General features: G+C 39.1%; 1 protein-coding gene across 8 annotated transcripts in view; it reads right to left on the reverse strand.

Annotated features, from left to right (window-relative positions):
- RBMS3 (RNA binding motif single stranded interacting protein 3) overlaps nucleotides 1–24,132 on the reverse strand; it is an 860,635-nt gene that overhangs the window by 155,947 nt on the left and 680,556 nt on the right. For all 8 annotated transcript variants that reach the window (XM_075547116.1, XM_075547121.1, XM_075547113.1 and 5 more), the window contains exon 7: nucleotides 13,984–14,090. In XM_075547116.1, the coding sequence (XP_075403231.1) occupies nucleotides 13,984–14,090 (107 nt within the window). The remainder of the gene's footprint in view (nucleotides 1–13,983; nucleotides 14,091–24,132) is intronic.

Genomic DNA, 24,132 nt, shown 5'->3' on the forward strand with positions numbered 1-24,132 from the left:
TCATTTATACTCATTTCTTTTGAAAACACCAATACTGTCATTTATTGATTCTCAGCAGAAGCTCAATATTTTCCTTAAATTCCAGCAATCGTTCACATTTTCCTTTGTTTTTTCTTCTCCTCCATGGAAGCCCCTTCTTTCTGCAGTTCTTGCCCTTTGTACAATGAGTACATGAGATGCAGTCTATTAATGTGACCCTACTATCCATAATTCTTTATGTGCTGTATTATAATTATGGATTCTATGCCTGCGGCTATAATCTCATTTGGGTGGGTGTTCTCTGTAATGCTCATGAACAGGATTAAGTCCTGACTTCAGTCCATGGTGTGACCCCAGCCACACCCTTGGTTTCCTTGGGAGTGTGGTCTGCTGAAGGACAACGCCACACCTCCATCACAGCCCTTCTGTGGCTAGAAGAAAGCGCACGGTTGTGGGCACAGACTCTAGGACCTTGGGTGAAAGGACATGTGGGCTTCCTGATCCCTGAAAGCAGAGGCCAAGTCGTGCGGTTGAGAGAGTTGGGTAGCCTGGGCTGCTGTCTGAGGAGAGGTGGACAGATGTTGCTGTGGGCCCAGGACTGAATCCCTTCTGTTTACGGATCCTGACTTTTGGTAAACTATTGATCTCCATAACATTATTGTTGCTGTTCATTGTGATCGAGCCGGTTCCCATGCTAGTGACCCTGAACAAAACACTGTCCGGTCCTGTGCCTTTTTCATAGTAATTCCAATGCTTGAGACTGTGTGAACCCATGTCCTGGAGGGCTTTCCTCCTTGTTGCCCCTCTCCTTTACCAAACATGATGTCCTTCTCCAGGGACTCGTCCTTCCTGATAACACGTCGAGGTATGTGAGACAAAGTCTCACCGTCTTTGCCTCTAGGGAACACTCTGGCCATTCTTCTTCCAAGACAGATCTGTTTGTCCTTTTAGTAATCCATGGTACTTTCAATATTCCTCTCCGGCACTGCAGTTCAAATGCATTGATTCTTCTTTGGTCTTCCCTGTTCAGTGCCAAATTTCGCATGAGGCCGAAGCAACTGAAAATACCATGGCTTGGGTTAGGCACACCCTAGTCCTCAAAGTAATAGCTTTGCTTTTCCATACACTAAAGGGGTTTTGTGCAGCAGATTCACGTGACTCAATTCATCTTTTGATGACTTGACTGCTGCTTCCATTGATTCTGGATCCTAAATAGAAAAAAACCTCAACAATTTCAATATTTTTACACGCTCCCTAATAAGCCTCAGGAACGGTGAGTTCCGTGTGGCCACTGCAATGTCGTATGGAATCCAGCAGAGAAGTACAGTTGGTGCGTGACGAGGTAAAGAAAGAAGGAGATGGAGGCCTGTCTGACATCTGGCTCCTGGCAGATACGGCCATGGCCACAGGGTTTGACACAGTACATGGCCTTCAAGAGAAAACTGCCTACTATTTTAAAAGCAGTACCATTTTACAGCTAAAGAATTCTTTATGATCTGAAATTGATATTATATAACATTAATATAATGTTGATCATAATGAAAATATTTACATTTCTACGTATTTTAGATTGATTCATAACTCTAAACAGGAGGAAAATTGTATTGAAACATATCCTTATTTAAATGAATATAACATCATTAAAATGATTTTCCAATTTTGAAAATGAATTCATATGGACATAAATAGGAAAACAGAGACCAAAGTATTCTACTCACAACCTATAGTAAAGCAAGAAACAGTGTATCATGTGTTTGTGAATAAACCTTTGCCTCAATCCCTGAACCACATTATTTTTCATATTGTCTACCTTCTCACATTATTCTGTCAGCATACAGATTGAATAAGTTATGGTGAAAGGATACATCCTTGTCACACATGTCCTGATCTTCAACCATGCAGTATTCTCTTATTGTTTGAGCGACTAACTTGTGGTTCATGTGCAGGTTCCACAAGAGAACAGTGCTCTGGAATTCCCATTTTTCTTAATGTTTATTTTATAGTTTTTTTTCTTTACGATCGATACTGTTGAATGCCTTTGTATAGTTAACACAAGGTAATATCTTTCTGGTACTCTCTGTTTCCAGCCAAGATCTACCAGACGTAAGCAATGATATGCTTTGTTCCGTATGTGTCTTTTGGATACAACTTGTCCTGTAGATGAACTGCTACAACCATTGTTGAAAGATGTTCTTTCATTACTTGCATGTAATAATATTGTTCAATGACTTACACATTCCATCAGTCTGCCTTTCATTGAAAAGGGCACAAATAGGAATCTCCTCCAGCTGTTTAGCCTACTAGCTGTCTTCCAAATTTTTTGTCATATACAAGTAAGTGTTTCATTAACTTGTGGAAAATTTTCAGTTGGTGCTCTGTCAATTCCTGGAATCTTTCGCCAATGCCTTCAGAATACCTTAGATTTCTTTATTCACTGAAATTCGTTCTTTTTTTTCTGTATAATTTTATTTCTCATTTGTAAGAAATATTAGTTTCTATAATTTTATTATTCCATGCTAAATTTCAATGTATGTTCATTGTTTTAATTATTAGTTGGGAATTAATATAATATGTCATTCCAAATTTAAATTACTTCAAGTAGAATGTACAATTGCCACCACAATCAGTTTTCAAACATTATTTCCTTCTTTTCTTAAAAATCATTTTATTGGGGGCTTGTACAACTCTTATCACGAGCCAAACATCCATTCATTGTGTCAAGCACACTCAAACATAATTTTTCTACATGTGTTCCTTGATATCATCTCCCTTTAACCCCACCTCCATGCAAACCCCTAATTCTACTTGCTGTCCCTCTAGGTTCATCAATCCTAGTTTCCATGTACCGAAAAATGAACACTCATCTAACACAGCTTCAAGAGGATTACCTCCGTTGACATAATACCTCTGAGATACACTCTACTGTGAACAAACAAAAATCAAAGAAGACATTATAAACCAAAAATACAGAAAATTTTGGAAATCAGATCAGGTCCAGCCTGCAACACAGGGGGACCTACTGACAAAGTTTGAAATCATCTGGTACCTTTTGATGACTGAATGTCAATCAGCTCTTTTTGGTATAGCATTCACTCAGCGTTTTACCTATGGAATCCCTCAATATTGCAATTTGATACACAAATTATTTCTTCAGTTCAGCTTGATAGACACTAACTATGTGTCCTTTTTTTAACTTACTAAGCACAGGTCTTTGCTCACCATAATACTTTGATTTTGTCTTCTTGAGCGGCCCTTTGAAATGTTCTGTTCAGCTCTTCATTATTTCTTCCATTCTCTATAGCTATTCTGTGTTCAAATTAAGTTTTAGTTCTTCTGAAATTTACTTTGTTCTTTTCTTTCTTGTCTTTTAATTACTTTGTTCATTTTTCATATATGATATTCATCAGGTCTACTGTCATTTATATTCAGTGCATCAAATCTGCTCTTGAATATTCTCTAAATTCAGGCGGGGTAAACTCAAGGTCATATTTTGGCTCTGGTGGACTTGTTTTAATTTTCTTCAAATTCAACCTGAACAATCAGTCTCTACCCTCATTTTGGGTACAGATATTAAGCTTCTCCACCCTCTGTCCCAGAAATATAGTTGATTTCACAGGACTCTTCCCATAGATAGTCCATCTACAAAGCTCCATGCATACAGTTGCTGTTTATGTTGTTGAAAAAACTTACTTGCGATGAGGAAGCCTTTGAACTTACAAAACACTCTCACGTGTCATCCAGCTTGATTTCTATCAAAAGAACATATTTTACAACTATTGCTTTTTCCTCTGTGTTTCCAATTTTTGAATTCCAATCACCAGGAATGATCAACATATTTAACTTTCATGTTTGATTGATTTCAATCTGAAGAAATTCATAGACTTCTCAAATTTCTTCATCACTAGCTTTAGTAGCTGATGCATAAACTTGAATAGTAGTTATATTAATTGGACTCCCTTGCTGGGATATAATTATTATCCTATTACAGACAGTACTGTACTTTAAGGAAGATTTTATAACTTTTTGTGTTGTTGATAAATCTGTTTCCATTCCTCTTGAAATTGTCATTCCCAGGAAATTATGTGATTCTAAATTCAAAATAGCCAATGTCAGTCCATTTACCTCACTAATCTCTAGGACATAAATTTCTGTGAATTTCATTTAACTTCCGATGACTTCCAATTTTCCTGGGTTCATCTTTCGTGCATTCAGCATTCAGTGGATGCTTACAATTGCTCTTCTTCTTTTCCGTCATGTCCCATCAGCAGATGAAGGGCCTGAGAGTTTTTATTTCCATCATTACAGACGGTCCTATTTGAGGGGGTACCTCTTCCCCGGTCATATTTTGAGACATTCCAATATAAGGGGCTCATCTTCCAGCCATGTGTCCAACCCAGTTTCACTGATATCCATAAGGTGTTGAGTGGCTTATCCCTGGAAATGGATAGCCTATTCCTTCTTCCTAGTCTACTGGTTTAGTCTGAAATCTCTGCTGAACCCTGTTCACCGTGGGCGTTCCATTTGAAACAATGGTGGCACAGTTTCCAGCAGCACAGCCACAAGCAAGCCACCACAGCGGCTTACATTTTGGAGGGATATATTTTGAGTCCCTAACTTATCAGAAGGAGCCCTAGTGGGAGAGTGGGTTACACAGCGGGCTGCTAACAGTAAGAGACAGATGTGACTTTCTACTCCCGTAGAGTTACAGCCTTGGAAATCCACAGAGCCAGTTCTACTCTGTCCTTCAGGGTCTCTGTGAGTCAGAATCAATTTGATGACAATGAGTTCACTTTCTTATTACTGATCGTAAAACAAGTCACCACCTTATTTATGTTTCCTTGGGGATACGATCTGCACAAGACAAAAGCAACACCTTCATCAAAGCTCTGGGTGCAGTCAAGACACTATCTTTTTGAACTCTATTTCCCACCAAGCATGTGCTGAAGACTAGTGTTGAGTCACTGGTGATGAACACCAATCAGTTGCCAGTTGCTACTTTAAAAAGCTGCTGTCCCAAGGGATGGTGACCATCTTGATGTGGATCCTACGGTGATTTTTGCTTTGAGTAAGCAAGTGTGATCTGGTTTCACATTCAGATGTTTCCATCTCTTGTTCTGTATCCTTCAGTCTGGCTTGCCTCTACCTGATCTCTGGTTCTTGGGACTTGAGTTGTGCTCTGTCACCTTACTTTATCCATCAGCTCCCACAGCTTTGTGGGTAAGACGGATCATCCAGACAGATGATCATCTGGTTTTGGGATTGGAGACTAACCAGCCTGCACAACCATGTGAGCTATTTTTGGAATGCTCTATAAGTTCTCGGAGACATTGCAGGCATTGCAGGGCCCTGGGACATGGAGAATATACTAAGGGGAGGAGTGTTTATTAATGTCAGGATAATGACCTGGTAGTATCGTAGATAAGTTGAACATTTGGTATAGTATTGTAGATAAGTTCAACATTTGGGACATCTTTAATTTCCACCTCATTGGGACTAGTCTTCTATTAATCTTTCTGAAAGAAATTATGTTTGCAATGTGCATCTGAGGATTTAAGATTTATTATTTACACTCAAAGGTCGAGTTCTGGAAGCATACTTTTCTCTACCTGAACCTTCGACGGGAGCTGGAGAAGCTTTCCCTAGCCAAATGGCAAGTGGGGTTTTCTGGTTTGCAAACACAAGTCGGCCAATTTTATTAACTTACCTGCCTTGAAAACAAACCAACAAACCATGCTTGGCAACAAGAATGATATGAACTGATATTCTCTGGCTACTTATCTTATTTTTGTTTCTTTTATTTTTGATATCTGGCCTTTGATTTTCTTTCACTTTTTATAGATTTGTAGTCCATTACCAGTGACTCTATTCTTACAATACTAGATTATGTTATATTCCGCTTTCAATCTCCTACCCTATAGACAGAGAAAAACCTTTGAGATTGCTGGTTCCCGGGGGATATTTGGGCTTGGAATAAGTTAAGTCAGAATGCTTCTTAGCAGTGAAAATGGCACGACGTACTCACACACTATGAACATGTTGTCAGAATGGATCAGTACCTGAAGAAGGGCATCATGCCATGGGGTCAGCCCAAAACAAGAAAGCCCTTCAGTGAGCTGGATTGGCTTAGTATCTGTGACCATGTACTCAAACACTGTAACAGTTGTGAGAATGGTAAAAGACTGGACAGTACTCCTCTGTTCGATGCCGAGTCACTGTGAGTGGCTACGCACTCGATGGCACCCAATAAAAGGAGGGGAGTGTATAAACTTATGTCTGTAACATCCAGTACTGTAAGTCACGACCAGTGGACACTCATTAAATGTCTACCAAATTCTGATTACTTACGTAATTCTTCAATACTGTCTTTAAAAATATATTTTCCCCAGAGAGGAGATAGCAGTTGGTGTAAGATCTGAAAATAATAATAATTTATAATTTATCAAGGGCTCATGGGGGTGGGGGGAAGGGGAAAGAGAGGATCTGTTACCAAGGGTTCGATAGAAAGTAAACGTTAGAAAATAATGATGGCAACATGTGGACAAATGTGCTTGATACACTTGATGTATAAATTGTTCTAAGAGCTGGAAAAGCCCCCAACAAAATGATCTAATTAAATTAACATATGTTTTCCCCCAAAGAATTCTCTTAGAGAATAATTATACATATTTATAAGACTGTTTATATACAGAAAAAATATCACCACACATTTTTTAAAGGAAGAAATCCAACAGGGAACACCGGGAAAGGATTTTCGTTGCGCGCGGGATGGCTCCTGTGCCTCCATGCATCTTCAGCGTTATGCAGTCTTATTGGTGGGAGATAGCTGCGTTTTAAACAATATTGATGGTGTGGCGATAAAGCTACTGTTGAAATTGATCATTGCAATACCAGATGTATGTATTTCAGCATCGACTTGATGGCAGTGAATTTTTTGGTTTTGTCTGTTTGTTTTTTGGTTACCATCATATAAATCAACAAAAACTACAGAAACAAAAACTAGAAAATTAATCTTTGGTGGGAACTATTTACTCATCTTGAGCCTGAATATAGGATATACAATTGTGTTAAGGAGGATGGCTATGAATGGACTCAGAAATCTAAATAGACAATTTTGTCTTCAATCTAATTTAATTAAGTCATTGGTAACAATTAGTCCTAATGCTTTGAGGTTCAACAAGGGGGAGGATGCATGTTTGGGATGAGATTAAGCAACATTGGCCGTGGATGCATAATAGTGCGGGAAATCCCATTTTCCCATATGACCTTTGGTGTCCTTTATCTACTAACTGACCCTAGAGAAAACTTTTATTAATAGTAGCTCTGAATGGAGAAGAGTTATAAAAGTTTACAACATAGAGTAAGTTTTCATCTATCACTGAAAACAAGTTGATTTCGGGTCTGGAAATAGACAACATGATCTAGGTTATAGGTCATAACAAATAACTTCGTGAAAATAGGCTTTGTTAAAACTGATAACCTCGGTAACTATTGATGGACCTTTCAGCTCAATAATAGTGCATTTGTGGCCTACCCATTTATGAAAACTTGAAGTACAGGACGTCAGTATATCACATCCGGTCAAGCTCTGCAAGCTGGCAGTGCCCGCAGGACTATTGGCTTTGCCCTGTGGCAGGAGGTGCCATGCGCGTTCGGTTGTGTGCATGGAGCCGGGAGTTGTGTCGTGCTTATCCTCCCCTGCACTCAGACTTGGATCTTGGGCAAATGAAAAGCTACTTAAACAAAATGTCTTCAAGAAATAACGTGCCATTATGCCTCACCTAAAAATCTCCCTTTTCCGGGGAATAGCTAAGGAATTTCAGAAGTACCTGGGTCATTCTGACACTACCTGAAAGTCACTGAAAGGCTGGACACTCAAGTCCACCCAGGCGGGCCTTGGAACGGACTCGTTCTACTTGTGCAAAGTCAGCTCTTACAAACTCTGCAAGCACAATTGTATTCGGACACACAGGAGGGGGAGTGGACTCAGCAGCAACGGGTTACTGGTGAATGCGTCTCAACCCTCCCTCACCCTGGCCTGCCTCCCAAAAGAGCCTAGTTGATTTCTCTCCAACTTACAGGGAACCTATTCCTGGAAACCTGATTGGTGATTGTTAACAATATTACATTCGTCCCATTAGTTCATTTTCATATCCAGACTCTGGAGCTAACCTTGTTAAATGTTTCCAGAGTAAGGAGGAAGAGTGTCAGCACATCCAATGTTATAAATATTTGTTAGTATTCATTGCTTTTAAATTGACTGTAGCAGGGAACTGTAAATAAGATAAAGGCAAGAAATGTTGTTTTATTGATTTTTGTTTTGATAATGAAATCTTGGCATTTTTTCACTAGATACGCTAGACATCTGAGTACTTAGCTGGGTAATTTCTTGTTCGTTTGCTGCATCTTTTGTTTGGGTCTGTGGCCAAAATATGTGAAGCACAAATCCTCCAAGCAATTGTTATCAATGACATTTGCTGCCTAGATTAGAAAAGGGCTTGGGAAGATTTCATGGAAGCTGGTCCAACGTTTTGAAGCCAGTGCAGTCTGACTTGTTTACATTTGCAACATGTAATGCTACCCATCCAACATAAACAAACAAAGAAAGTCAAAACAATGCCATCTTTTGTGATATGAAAGTTAGCATCTAGTCATAGTTGAAAATTCTAAAGGCAACCCAAATACTACTTATACTACAAAGTAATGCCATTAGCCTTATGAGAGAAATATGTCAAAATTTGACTCTCATCACTGTAACGAGGTTATCCTTTCATTTCCATTTGCTCTACCTTTGTGACATAGTTACATAAAAGGTGAAAAATATGCATATCATAACTTAATTTGCATGTCTATGTGTGTTGGTAGTATTAGTTTATCATTATAATTACTGAGGTAAGCAGGTTTTACGTATCAAATTTTGGTCATCTGGGACATTCTTAAAACAATTTGGTTTTGGGGCAACTGTTCTTATTTTTTGGGGACGCAGAGTCCACATATATTTGGTGACTTCTTTGTTGTTGTTGTAAGGTGCCATCGAGTCAGCTCCGACCCAGAACAACCCTATGCACAAGAGAATGTGACATTGCAAGGTCCTGTGACAGCCTCACAATTGCTCCTCTGCCTGAGTCCATTGATGCAGTCACTGTGTGCATCTGTTTTATTGAAGGCCTTCCTCTTTTTTGCCATGCCTCGACTTTACCAAGCATGATGTCCTCCTCTAGGGACTGGTCTCTCTGCACAATATGTCGAAGGCACGTGAGGTGAAGTCTTGCCATCTTGTCTCTTAAGGACCATTGTGGCCTTTCTTCTGGCAATCCACTTAGGTTTGTCCTGTTATCAGTCCATAGTCCTTTCAATACTCTTCTCCGGCACCACTATTCAAAGGCATCTATTATTTTATCCTGTATCCTCTCACCCTTAGGAAGTAATGCGAGACCCTCCCTGTACATTCCTGATACACATTTTAGCTGTTGTGAAACAGTCCTGCTCTGAGACTGGTCGTTGGGGATAGAACTGACAAAGTCATTCAGGTCATCAATTACCTGCAATGAGGACTGCCACGAAGGCCTTAGATGCCGTGTGGCAGGGGCTACAGTATTACTAACGTGAAGCTACCTTTAAACGGAGTGGGAATTATGTTAACATTCAGTGCTATCACAGGCAAATAGGCTGTACATCCTGAAGGAAGATCTTAGAGAACTCCTGGCCTATCAGCCAGCGCCCTATTCTCGCTAGATGGTGTGTTCTGGGAGTTTCGGATAAGTGGTAGGAAAAGTGACGGCACAGTGGTAACACAGGTGAGGAACTATTTACCAAATGATACAAGTATATTTCAATAACTTAAAAAGCACTATATCTCTTCTACTGGCCTAATTCTGAAGAACCAACTATTTTTAGAATGGTTCTGGTTTATAGAAGCTGAAAACCAGCCATGTCTATGGCTCCAGTTTTTTTGAAGATAATGCCTCCAAAATTTGGGGCTAAGAATACCTGAGGGTCCCCAGTATCCTTTCTAGAGGTCCATAAAGTTTATCCTTTTCTAATTAAAAGTCATGTGAAGTCAAATTTTATTTACATGCTTAAACTGAAGTAACATATAACAACAGAATGCATAGTTAGGCACACATTAAATAATTTGAAAAAACATGTGAACTAGTGCCTCTTTATCACAAACGTATATTTGCTTGAAATATAGAGCAAATTTTCAAAAGAATAGACTGGTTTGTGGTGGATCCACTATTGTTTATTTTAACAAATTATGAAATAATTTTTTGAAGTGGAAAGAGATCCAGATATGGAAGAGTTTGGAAGTGCTGAAAAAATAAAATGATAAGAGTGCCAGAGTGTCCGAGAAAAGGGGCTTCAGTGCCTCAATCCCTTGATGATTCTTGATTAAGAGAGTTCTGGCTGCCACTCAAAAGATGATTGAATACTTTTATAGCATCTCTTTATAATACCCCACAAGCGCTTTCACTTATGTGAAAAATATTCATCGCCGTACATTTACATTCCCAAACCTTCCTAGTTACTTATTCTAAGATTAGTTTAATAGAAGGGCATGCATTTCATCAAAACTATGCTCATATGATGATCAAAGTGTCAGGCAGAAGATAGCTTTGAGTCACAGATTAAAATTAGCGTTAGCTTATCAATTGTTATTCTTATGGTACTTCTAATATACTTTCAATCCTCTGGTTTTGTTTCTTAAGCATTTCATCAGAAACACTGTTCACATTAGTATTTTTTAATCTAACGTTTTAAAATTAACATAACTTTTAAGAAGAGAAAGTAAATATTAACCTTAGTCTGGATGGGTATCTCAAATTTGAAAGCAGTCTAATCAAATTTACCCTCTGTCACCTCATCTAAAACGCGTGCACCATTGTTTCATGGCCCCCAGAGTCAAGCAAAAACAACACCGAAGATGACCTCTTGCTCCGTGTAGGATGCCAAAGGCTGTATCTCCAGTGTACAGGTAAATGAGAAACAACCATCGGACAACTAAGCTGCATGTCTCAGTGTTGACAATGGATGAAGCAAGGGGACATCAACTAAAAAACTCCCTGGAGAACTTGGCCCACTCTCTTCTCTTTGTTTCAATTCTGGAAACCAGTAGAGTCAACGACCTTAAGCAGGGAATGTGGAGTGACCTCACAGACATAGAGCACACGTGGAAGATGCCACTGACGGACGTAACAGGAGAATCAATTTCAGAAGTGTTGGAAAGTAGGAAAGTGTGCATGGCTAACACCCAAAATATGTCTTAAGGTCAATGTAATAGTCAGAATTGACTAGTACATAAAATTAAATCTTTCCGATATAAAATGTATTTGTATTGCATCTGGCTTTATTAAATATGTTAATTATTATATCTTCCTTTAACAACTTTGCTAATATTCTTTAAATTGCTCTCCAAACTTACTGTCATCAATTCAAGGCTGACTCACAGTGAGGCGATGGTTTCTCCTTTTCCCTCCTGTAGACAGGGGAGGTCAGAGATGGCCACCATGCTGCTCACTCACATTTGAACTCCAAAACCAAACCAAACTCACTGCCATTGAGTCAATGCTGACTCAGAGTGACCCCCTGTGGCTTTCTGAGACTGTCACTATTTACTGGAATACAAAGCCCAGTCTCTGTCCTGTGAACAAATACAAAGCCCAGTCTCTGTCCCATGAACTGCTGGCTGGTTCACACTGCACACAATGGGTATCATGACCTAACACATAACCACTACACCCTCAGGGCTTCTACTAAGTACAAAACTGAAAAAAAATACATAAGTTTACTGCCATTGAATTCATGTCGACTCAGAGCAATCTTACAGGATTGGGTAGAACCGTCCCTGTGAGTTTCGGAGACTGTAACAAGTAAGCAGGCAAGGGGAAAAATAATAGGTCTACAGAGTTATCCAACTGTCTTTTCACATGTATCTTCTCCTAAGATAATAATCAAAGTATTCCTATTTGTATGTTCACACCTGAAACAAGATCTTTGAAATATTCCTCCTGCTATCGAATGCCATTTTTACTGAGTTCTTTCCTCTGTATGTAAACATTTAGTGTACCTTTTTATCGATAAAAGAAATTATTATAGCCCCTTTATTTTTACAGTTCAAGAACAAAAATCTATATCTCTTTCAAAGCAAGTTTTGGAAGCAAAAATTAGAGTTACATCCTCGGAACGTTTACATTATAAGGTGTTCTAGGTCCTAAACTTGACTCAACCATATTTCCAGGCCTTTAAATATTTGTTGTTAATTATGCTCATTACCACAAAGCCTAGATCCTTCGTACAGTGGCAGGGGGAAGCTGTAAGTCTGCATATCCTTCATGCTTTTTAACTCAGCTTCCAAGAAGTGCAGGTTCAGCCAAGCAGTCTTCCTGCAATTGGCATCTATCGTATGCACATAATATTGTAGCCCCTTTAGGGGAGAAAGGAAGAAATGTTGTGGTCTAAGTGCTACGATGCAGAACTTAAGCCTGGGGCTCTCTAGTTACGACCACTGGTCCACAGTTATCTCTGAGAGGTATGTATTTAGCTTCATCAGATTTTTTTTAAGCCAAGTATGTCTTTCTAGACTATGGGCAGATAAAGAAAGACACGTTATCAGCTGTTTGCTGGGGAAATCGGGCTGCCCACTGAGGCCCTAAACTCCTGGAATAAGTCCATACATCCTCCACCTTTTTTTAAAGTTCTATTATAAACTGCTTCTTAAATTTGAAAATATTTAATATTTTGACTTTTTAAATTAACTTTAGGCACTCAATAATGTTTCTCTTCTACATGTTTTAATGCCACGAGTGACTAGATTACACAGTACTTGACTACAGCTATGAACTTTTTAGAGGCTCTTTGAGACCTGCTTGGAAACACTCAAAGCAGACAAGAGTCTTAAAACCTGACAAATGACTCAAAGGTTTGCTGAGAAAAATTCCAGACGTCTCTATTTCTTTGCAAGTGCTCGCCCAGTGTTGAAAATAAATATAACATGATGCATTAGGTAGGATGTTCCTTAAATGATAAATGGATGCTGCAGGTCTCTTGAATAGAAATACGAAATAAAGCTTCTCTTGAAATGATGGGCTTGGTACAAATAGCGTTCGGTGAAGTCATTCAAAGAACTTGATTCCATTTCACAAGAATGAAAAGACCGCATAGACTCCAAGGCACTTTCCCCCCTCTTCTCCTTCTAATAAAAAATAACCAAAGGGAATCCATCCCCAAGTGGCATTAGATCCTAAGCCTATTTTTCTGCTATTCTGTGCTAGAAGGAGAAATAGATCAGCAACTGTAGAATGATTTTCCTTAGCTCTGACTGTAGAAAGCAAAACTCATGTTTTAACTTTTCTCAGTCCTTCTTGATCAACAGAAAATGCCATTATACGTATACTTATAACACATAACATGATGAGTAGATAAATCATCTCAGTGGTAGAATGAATGAGATCTAAATCTGAGCTTGAATTTTTCAAAAGACATTCAACTTTCGATGTCAATTTCACTGGGATATGTTATTAAGTAAATATGCTCTCGTTTTATAATCATTATACAAGTAGAGATCAATTCTTTGTAGATAAGTCTTTCAGTGAGTGCTTTTTGGATTCAAGATTTCTTAAAGACAGAAAAATGTCTGGAGTGTAACTGAGATCAATTCTGAAGGAGCCCTGTCAGGTAAGGTTTACACTGCTAACCTCAACGTTGGTGGTTCAAACCCATCAGACTCTGCAGGAGAGCCATGAAACTGGCTGCTTCCAGGAAGGTTTGTTTACAAGACCTACAAAAAGTTGCTGTGAGTTGAAACAGACTCCTCCAGGGCAGGTTTGGGGAGACTAATACCCTTAATTTTATTTGAACACACTGAATAGGCATGCTAATAACCGCCCTTTGTAGCCATTTGGTTTTGCACAGGACCTGATTTCATCAGGGCACCTAAATCATCCTTGTGGCCCTTGCTAGGAAGGTCTGCTTCCCAATGGCAAAACCCCAGTTGATATCAGGACTCACCTCTCCTTCCCTGGGCCAAGGCCTCCCATTCTGGGTGTATTTGCTCTGATTCTGTCTCTTCTTTTGTCCTCCATCCGCAAATTTGCATAATAAAGGCTCGTTGGGGGCTGTGAAGATAAGAAACCAATTGCATATTAGCAAACCTCTCTTAAAAACAAGTGACTATTTGAGTCACAGTAGAGCTTTGTAATGCATCTCTTTTGAAGTAACCTCTTGCTTCTGGAGAGCTATTTGCCCCCCCTTTTTGTCTCAGTTCTGTTGGCCACTGTTCTAACTGGGCTTCAAAAACACACTGGCAGACCTTAAAAGAATATAACAAATATCATTGAAAAAATAATCAAACAAAGTGGAATGTGAACTAGCCTTAGAAGTAAAAAGGCAAGCGTCATCTCCTTCCAGTTATGTTGGAAACATATTCATAACTGCTATTTGTTGTGAATAAATATGCCCCTCTCAAAGGATCTGTGTTTTTGCTGTAGAAGCAGTCGGATTCTCTTTGGGAAAGAGGAGCTTAGCAATGGCTTTCTGGAAAAGAGAGCTCTTTTGGTAAGCACAGCCAAATTAGTTTTGTTTTCTCAGTAATCCTGTGCCGCTCCAGAAAAGCTAGAAAATGATCGTCCCTCCAACCACTTCTACTCTTTTTCCCAAGCAAAAAATAAAAACCAAAGAACTAGCTAAAAGTCCAGGGAGAGCAAGCACTGGACTATGAAACCAACCACATGAGACCCAGTTTGTGGTTGTCGCCTGTGGATTGTAACATAAATTACTGGGGACCACTGGGGGAAATGCAGAGGCCCTGAGTAACTTATGTAAATGTACTCCCCCAGAAGTGACCAAAGCTGAAGTATGTCAGATCTGTTTTTTCAACATTACATTTCAAAATGACTATTTTTTAATATACAATGGGACAAAAATATATTCATTCAGAATTCTTCCATAGGCCTCTTTGGAGAAATAGCTACTTATGTTTGCCCCCAGTACATGTAAAATTGAATTAAAAAGAGAAACTCACTTTGGATTAACAAACTTGGTCAGTAAATTAAGACTGCTGGGAGGGTTTTCATTGCTGTGGTTGTTAGTTTATTCGCTTAAATAAATCTAAGTTGAATTAAAAATGCACACTAAGAAAACCAGAATAACAACCCCACCCCACTGTCTTCCCATCCCTCCCCCAGTGCAAGATGCTGTTAAAGAATCAACTGTATTATGTTGCTTATTCGTCCCTTCTCCCCGTATTCATGAAGGTTATCATAACATTTTACACAGCTCTCTTATTCGGATCTCTGAACTGACCCCACGTGGATTGTTTGGTCAGTGAACTCTTAGCAACAGAAGTTAAGAAAAGGTGAGGCATTGGTCCTTTTGCTCCTAACCCATGCCCATGTGAGCATGGTCCAGCTAGGCTGCTAGAGGATGAATCACAAATGAAGACGGGTCGCGTAGAAACATCCAGCCAAGGCCCCACTAGCTCAACCAATACTTAGATCAGCCGCCATCCAGACATACACAAATCAGCTCATCCAAAATTAACAGGGTGCTCCATTAACCTGCAACTGGTAGCACAAAAATATATGGGCCCCAGTGAGATCAGCCAAGTCTAGTCCAATATAAATTTGTGAGCAATATAAATTTTTATCAACATTCTACTACAATTTCCTAATTGATACGCAGCATTGATATCTTAATAGAAACATTTCTCCACCCCCAAAATTTATTGCTTCTCAATCATCACTTCTAGTCAAATATAGATGCTAAATAAAACCATAGGGCTTTGAATTATTTTCAAACTCAATAGTGGAAAAAGAATGCAGGCAAAAAGGCATATACAAATAAATATTTAAAAATCATGTGGCTCCATGCAGCAATATTTCCCTCATCGTTTTGTCCCATGCCTTGTATTAGCAGCTCAACTTCGTTCATTAGTATGAGAGGAAATAGCTCCAAGGGAGAGGGAAGGTCACCTTTTGCTAAGAGAAATGAAAAACAAAATGTTGTTTATTGCTTGAAGCATTAGAGCTTCAATTCTGAGCAATAGGTTTGTAGAGGGTTGCAGTGGGAGTCCTGTGTCCATTCGGAAGCTTCAGATAGATCCAGCGTCCATGGAGTTCTTTTTGACCATTGACCAACGATGTAAGCTACTTTGTCCTCAGACACCATAGATTGTTGCGAGTCCAGGGAGGGTCTGTTTCTTCTACCTCAGGAACTTGCCTGAGGCTGCCTTTGATGGAAATTGGGGTATTGGGGGCACATGGTCAGGAGACATACACCCCACTCCACCAACAACTCTTGTAAGCTTATCTTATGTGCAATCGTTTACACACTCGGATCGTGGTCCTTTCCCCATTTTATAGTTCATCCAGCCGCTGTGATGAATTGATAGACTACCAATCACGATGTGGGGCAGCTCCTGTTCTCCGTGTCCCATTGAAGTCACCATGTGACTGGGAGCCCTGGACACCCTTCCGGCCTCATGTTGATGATTTCTGCATCCGGGCGGCTTTTGTTTGTTTGTTTGTAAGTTTGCTTCTGTGTAAGACTTGATTACGTGGTCTCTATGAATTAGATGTGAATTTAGGGTCTTTTTTCCTATAAAACACCTATGAAGTCAGAATACAGCACTCTGCCCTGGCATGAGCTCTGTATGGTGAGAGAACTCAAGCTGCATGATTATTTCACTGAGCAGAGATGATTTTTATCTCTCTGCTCTTCTGAGCAGACCAGTGATTTGATGATGTTGCTTAAAAATTCCAACAAGGCAAAAGCAACAACTAGAAGGTCTCTAGACAGTTGGTTCCCTTATATAAGAAGCTGTCGTGATTCTTATTCCAGGAGAAAATACAAAGGCCAAATATAATCACTGGACCTCAATACACTGTGTAGGAAATTTTATTCTTCATGATTACAAAACTGTGTGTGTGTGTGTGTGCGCGCACGCAATCCCTCATGGTACAGTGGGTCAAATATTGGGTTGCTACTGCCAGGTCAGGGTTTTAAACCCACCAGCTGTTCTGCAGGAGCAAGCTAAGGTGGTCTGCTCCCATAGAGATGTGCAGCTCCCGACACCTCACGGAGCAGTTCTCCCCTGTTGTACAATGTTGCTGTGAATAGGAATGGACTTGATGGCATTGGGTTTGGTTTTATTGGCTTGGGGTATGTATGTGATATATGTGTGTGTATAATACATAGATAGATCCATATATCCACAAAGTATTTCTTCACTAGGGAGCATTTTCTCTCCTACTTGCTAATATATGAGAATGTTGCTGGCAGTAGTACATTTTTTTCCAGAAAGAGAAGACCAATCTAGAAATGTCTTATGTTTCTTGTAAAAAACTAGGTGCGATTTTTTTAATGAGGAGAGGTGTCAACCTTATTTGACCCCATTACAAGATTTCCCAAGCTACTGAATTCACACATTTACCCACAGCTTTTGTTTTGTTTATCAACTTTAACAAGGTATCACTGACATACAATAAACAGAGTGTGTTCACAATATTGAATTTGATGACAAGTTCTGAGATGTGCATGTATGTTTCGGTATCTATGCGTGTGTACATGTGTGTGCATATAGATAGCCATGTCCTCATCGATGCAATCATGAGATGGACCTATGTGTCATCCCCAAAGGGCAGCAGCATTTTTTTCTTGTCCAAATATGCATATACAAGGAGGCTTTAAAAAGTTTGTTGAAAATTGAATGAAAAGATAATGGAAATAATGCACAGACTTCTTGAAGCTCCTGTGCTGTTGCTGCCGAGTCCTGACAGTTATCTAGTTAATTCCAGCCAATGGGATGGTGTAAAACTGCCCCATAAAATTTTCTTGGCTTTAATCATTATGGAAGATTGTCAGCTTTTCCATAATGTCATCAGGCTTCTGTTACTCTGTTCTCTTATACTTTGACTTTAAAAATAACCTGCTTATTTGGGTTGTATACGTATTCCAGATGATTTTTAGAACTTTACTCTGTAGTTTGGCTAGAACACTGCATTGACAAGTGTTTACAGGGAACACTGGTTCTTTTGAAAAGTTGTAAATGTTGATTTCCTTTTAAATTCATTAAACCTTATTTCTCATATCTTTTAGATAATGACTCTCCTGACTTTCCCTTCAACTGTGTTTATAGCCACCTCTATTTATCTCTATATCCACCTCGTTATTGTTTTTCATTCCCTAGTTGTTCTCCTGTTTGGGGTGCTGTTTGCCCATCACCGTTAGGTTCTTATGTAATGAAGTTTGCACATATTGCTTAGTGACATGCGGTTCAGTTGAGTTACTTGATATGGCTCTTTCTACCTATAGTCATTGTAACTCTCACCAAATAACTAGGTGGAAACCTGCAAATAGGCTATATAGCACTCTAATGAGGAGATTGCCCTCCCAGCTGGTATAACGTAAGCCATCCCAAAAGTAAGAATGGGGGTGGGGGCGGGGATGGGGAAGATCTCAAAACCATCAAGAAAGAAGAGCCAGGAGTGCAGTGTGTCCTTTGGACCCCGAGACCCCTGTGTTTAGCCACTTCTATTCAGGAGACAGAGCTGGGACATCAGAGAAATGGAAAGTTGTCCTGGAACAGCAGTGACAACAGAAGTAAGAATCAGAATGCACACAGACGTGGTCTCCCAGCCCACAAGATGAATGAAACTATGCTTTCCGGCAGCACTACAGACACTTTTAACACTGACTGAGCTGGGCAGAGGCCAACGGGCCACTTAGTTAAGAGACGAGAGACTAGCGAGAAGCATGTCCACTAAAAAAGAGGCACCGGGAACAAGGAGAAGAAAACACTATCCTGAACACAACTGTATCCTGAGCATTTCTAATTCAGCGCGGCCACCTGTGAACCTCACGAACAATGCCACTGAGTACTGCCAGGGGATTCTGCATGGCCATTGGAAGAGATGCTCAAGTCCAGCTCAAAAGCACAGTGCCATGGAAGAAACGGTCAGTGTCAGAAGAAGGCGGAGGTGGGAGGCATGCCCTACTTCTGCCCAGAGAAGTTAGCCTTGTACTGAAGTGGAGTTGGAGTCTCTTTGTGTTTTGGAGAGTCAGGAGAGGTCAAATGCCACCTCAAATCTTTTTTTTAACAAACATTTAGTTACATTTACCACAATGTGTCAACGTTCTTTGTAATTGTGTGCCATTTTCAGTACAAATGTGCTTTATCGTATTGTGCTACTCTGCTTTATGGGGCTCTGTGGATATTGTGGTTTTTACACACTAAAGGCTGGTAGCAGGCGTGCGTAGGGCAAGTCTACCAGCCCCATTTCTTCTGACTGGGCATGCTAATCCTCTAGCTCATACCTACTACTCGCCTCTTAATAGACTGCAATACAGAGCAAACGACACTTCCATAGGCACGGGGAGCCGTGCGATTGTAAGACTGGTTTCACACAGTATTTGGGTATGACAGTGGTCATCTTATCTCTTAGGTGTACCTGTATTCATTCTAGTTTCCCTATTCCCTGTCTTCTCATCTTAGTTTTTGAGTCTTGTGGGCCTTTTAGCGTCACAGAGGCGATTCTGAAACAGAGCACTGCTTTGATAGAGGATATTCGTTATATTGTATGACACTCTGATGTTTTACGAAAAGGGGATCTCTTGATTCTAGGCTTAAAGAGTATCTCAAGGCATTTGAGTACTCTATTTTATATTGTCTGTCTGGCTTTTGTTGAATAAGCATTTGCATTCTGTTTCACAGTTTTCTCCCATTCCACCTGGTACCATATATTGTGACCTCCAGTGTTGGTTTTCCTGTAATGTAGGTAAGCACAGGTTTACTTGGGCTTACTTAATAATCTGTAGTGAAGCCTTTCACATTTTTCATTAAATAATTGCTTCCATGTATGGGTGGCATCTGGCTTTCTTCCAACTCTCCAGCCTGGATTTCCATATAAACTTTCTCAGCACAGATAACAAGTAAGCGTGTGGTAAACATTGATTGGGGAATCTGTCCATCGTAACGGTAGTAGAAGAGTCTGTGGTCTCAGACAGCTACCACCTTGTTCTTCAGGTATCAGAGGAGACAAGGTTGTGATTCACGGCGCTTACTTCTTCTCTGAGCTTTTGGTTACTCTCTCATGATTTGTTCCTGATGAACAGACTATCATGGCTGTTGTTAGGCTTAGTCAATTAGTTCTGACTCATAATGAACCTATGGACAACAGAAGGAAGCATTGCCTGGTCCGACACCATCCCACAATTGTTCTTATCTTTCAGCTGATCGCTGCAATTACTGTGTCAATCAATCCATCCTGTGGAAGGTCTTCCTCTTCTTTGCTGCCACTCTGCTTTACCAAGATGGTGAGCTTTTCCAGCAGAGACCTATCTGTGTGTCTTAGGTGGCAATTGTAGAAGCTTTTAAGAACCCAGCCAATACTTATTTCACAAGGCTATAGAGCATGATTTTTTAAAGAAATATCTGATGCCAGTCAATTGAGTCATCCTATGAAACCATGGTCTTAAGCTTTCAAACCCAGAAAAACAATGCTGGAGAGGTTTTTACAGTATCTGAGGAGTATCTGTATTTGCATGCTCCATAAATATACATACTTAACTCTACATAGTTACACATAGTCACAGCCACAGCGACATCTTCTCAGTTACATACACACCTAGATGTACCTATATACAAATATGCTTACACCTATTCATACGTGTAACAATTTACTTTTATGTTAGCTGTATGATGTTCCTTACAGTTTGGGGCACATTTTTTTAAATCACAAAAACACAAACGAGAAATAAATATCCATAATCTAAAGCATTACCCTCCTTCCCAGCAGTAATAACTAATATACACTAGTCTTATGATATATGTCTATTTGTTTCTTCTTAAAAAGGCAGATCATATATTTGTCCTTAATATACTTGATTTATTTCATTTAACAATATGCCTTCCAGGTTCATTTATGCCATTATATGTTGCTAAAATATAAAATATTTCTTTATGGCTGTATAATCTTACATTTTATCCTTATCCATTTATCTGTTTCGTCTTCTATTTGTGCATTTGTTATTTTATAAAAGATTAGGTCCCAGTTTTCTCCTAGGAGTCTCATGGTTTCAGGTTTAACATTTTGGCCTTTGATATATTTTCAGTTATTATTGTGTGTGTGTGTGTGTGTGTTATGAGGTATTAAAAAGGCCCCTGGTGGTGTAGTGGAGTATGCATTGGACTACTGGCCTTAAGGTGGGTAGTTCCAGTCCATCAGCTACTCTGTGAAAGAAAGATGAGGGCTTTATTTTTTCTCCAGTAAAGATTTCGTCTCAGAAACCCACAGAGGCTGTTGACCCAGCCCAAGAGGGTCACTATGAGTCAGAATTGCTCAGTGGCCATAAGTTTGAAGTCTGAGTGAGATACAGGTCCAGTTCCCTTTTCTTCTTTTTTGCATGTGACTGTCTCGTTTTGTCAGCATTAAAGAGACTGGTTCTATCTCACTGTACGGACTTTGGCACCTTTTTAAAATAAGTTATCCATAGATGGCTGAGTGTAATTTTAAGTCCTCACTTCTAGTGTGCTTGTCTATGTGTCCATTGTTGCACCAGTACCAAGCTGTTCTAATTAAAATTGCCATATAGTATGTTTGATATCAGGGAGTATTGAGATTTTTTGCTTTGTTCTTTCTCTAATATTGCTTTGGTTAGTCTGCCTTTCTTTCTTTTCCATGTAATTAGTTTTTCCATTTTGGTAAAGAATATTGTTGGAGAATGCTCTTGTATAACTACAATCATGAATCACTTTAAGTAGAATTTACATTTTCACTACATCAAGTCATCCAATCCATGAGCATGAGATATCTATTCAGTTTATATGTCTCTTTTATCCTCCTGTAGTAGTGTTCTATAAATTGCATTGCATATGTTCATTATGTGCTTCTTTAGGTTAATCCCGACGTATTTTTATTAACCTGCGGCTATTATAATTTTTTTTTTAGTTTCTTTTTTGGACTGCCCTATAGTGTAGAAAAGCCCAACTTTTTTAATGTTTTAATCTTGTACCCAGCAACATTGCTAAATTCATCTATTAGATCCAGCTATTTTCTTGGGAATTCTTCAGAGGATTATGTCATCTGCAAATAGATTATTTTACTTCTTCCTTTTCAATTTGTATTTTGCATTATTGCTTTGTCTACGCCAGCTAGAATGACACTGTATAAGAGTAGTCATGAGGGCTGGCCTTGTTTCATTCAAATCTCAGACAGAAGGCTCTCAGCCTTTTTCCTGGTGTATAATGTTATCTGTTGGTTTTGCATATATACCCCTGATTATTTTTGAAACTTTTCCTTCTATTTCTATTTTGCTGAGTTTCTGTATCAGGAAATAATTTTGAATTTTAGTAAATACCCTTAGTACATTCTTAAGCTTACCTTTTTTTAAGTGACAATTCAGGAGTTCTAGATGTTTGACCTCTGAAATCCAGTTATAAATCTTAGTATATAATTTTTACCTACTTGCTTATAAAATTCATAGAAACATCGATAAAGTAAATGTTATCAAATAACAATATTCATACTTGACATAGGATCAAGTCTATGCACACTTTAGATTTTTGGATTTTAAACCCTTCTTGAGGTAATGCATAGAATTTTCAAAAAAAATATTGTTAACCTAAAGGAGAAGTTTGAAAGTAATATTTTAGAGTTCAACTTAAACATGGTTGAGAACTTTATTTATGCTGTGTTTGGGAGGCTTTGAATCTTTACCACTCTGATATTTAAGGATTTTCATAAGCACATGGGAACAGATGAGGTGTGGATATTGACCATACCTTTTCAATATTTCTAAGTTGAAACATATGCTGTTATTTTATTAATGTCAAGATTATTATAATGGTAAAAGCAAACTCTGGTGGTGTAGTTGTGAAGATCTTGGCTGCTAACCCAAGGGCTAGAAGTTCAAACCTACCAGTATCACTAGAGCACAGTTGACTTATGAAGGTAAAGCAGAATGGATCTTAATGCTTTAGCACATGTATTAAAAAATTAAACCTAAAAATAAAATGTCAAATGTGTCATTAAAATTTTAAAACATATAAAGAATAGGATGGATACGTGTTTAAAATATTATCTTGGATCCTAGGTCTGTCATTCTGTTACTTTCCCAAAAAATATTTCATAGAGAGTAAAAGACATTAGAAAATGGTGTGAATTAAGATTGACATTATTGTCTAGTTTGGTTTTTTTTAAAGGTGATCTCCAAATACTTGCTAGATAAAAATCCTAATACAGAGTAAGGGGATTAAGCATCTATCACCTTAATCCCATCTTTCTTCAGTCTCTTACCACCACCATAAACGAATTGCAGTTCCCTCTGAATGCTTTTCTTCCTGCCTGAAATTTGCTTTCCTATGCACACCCTCCCTCTTGCCAACTAGAAATCACGCTTCAGAAGCAGCTCCAATGTCATATTCTTTGAGAAGCCTTCTTGGACTCCTACCTACCCTGCTAATTTTCTGGTGGGAGGAAAAAATAAAACCTTTTTAGAATTGTTTAAAATGTTGTTTACATTTGTGTTACATACATTCATTGAAATTAGCAACTTATTTCCAGGTTATTGTAGACAGTGATTATACCAGAGGTCAGAATGAAGTTCATGTGTATGTCTGGATGTGCCTAGTGTGGATCAGCATTCTGTATGTGAGAGACTGATGAGTCAGTTTTGACTCAGAGCAATCCTAGATGGCACATTAAAAAAACCCAAACAAACAAACCACAACAACAAAAAAAATCACTGGGTCATTCACCATCCGCACAATTGTTGCCAAATTTGAGTTCATGGCCACAATCACGATGTCAATCTATCTAGATGAAGGGCTCCCTGTTTTTGCTGACCGACTGTACCAAGCCTACCTCCTTCTCCAGGACGTGGGCCCTCTTAAAAGCATGTCTTAAGTATGTGAGGTCAAGCCTTGCCCTCCATACTTTGAAAGAGCGTTTTGGCTGTAATTTTTCCAAGACATATTTGCTCATTTTTCTCAGTCCATAGTATATATCACACATTTCAGGAACACCATGATTCAATATATTGAACCACTCCTTCACCAAACAAAACAAAAGCACTGCCATGAAGTAGATTTGACTTCTGGACAGACTCATCTTTCTCCCCAAGAGCAGCTGGTGAACCACTGAGCTTGTAGTCAACAGTTCA

This window comes from Tenrec ecaudatus, chromosome 4 (assembly GCF_050624435.1).
Source record: "Tenrec ecaudatus isolate mTenEca1 chromosome 4, mTenEca1.hap1, whole genome shotgun sequence".
NCBI lineage: Eukaryota > Metazoa > Chordata > Mammalia > Afrosoricida > Tenrecidae > Tenrec > Tenrec ecaudatus.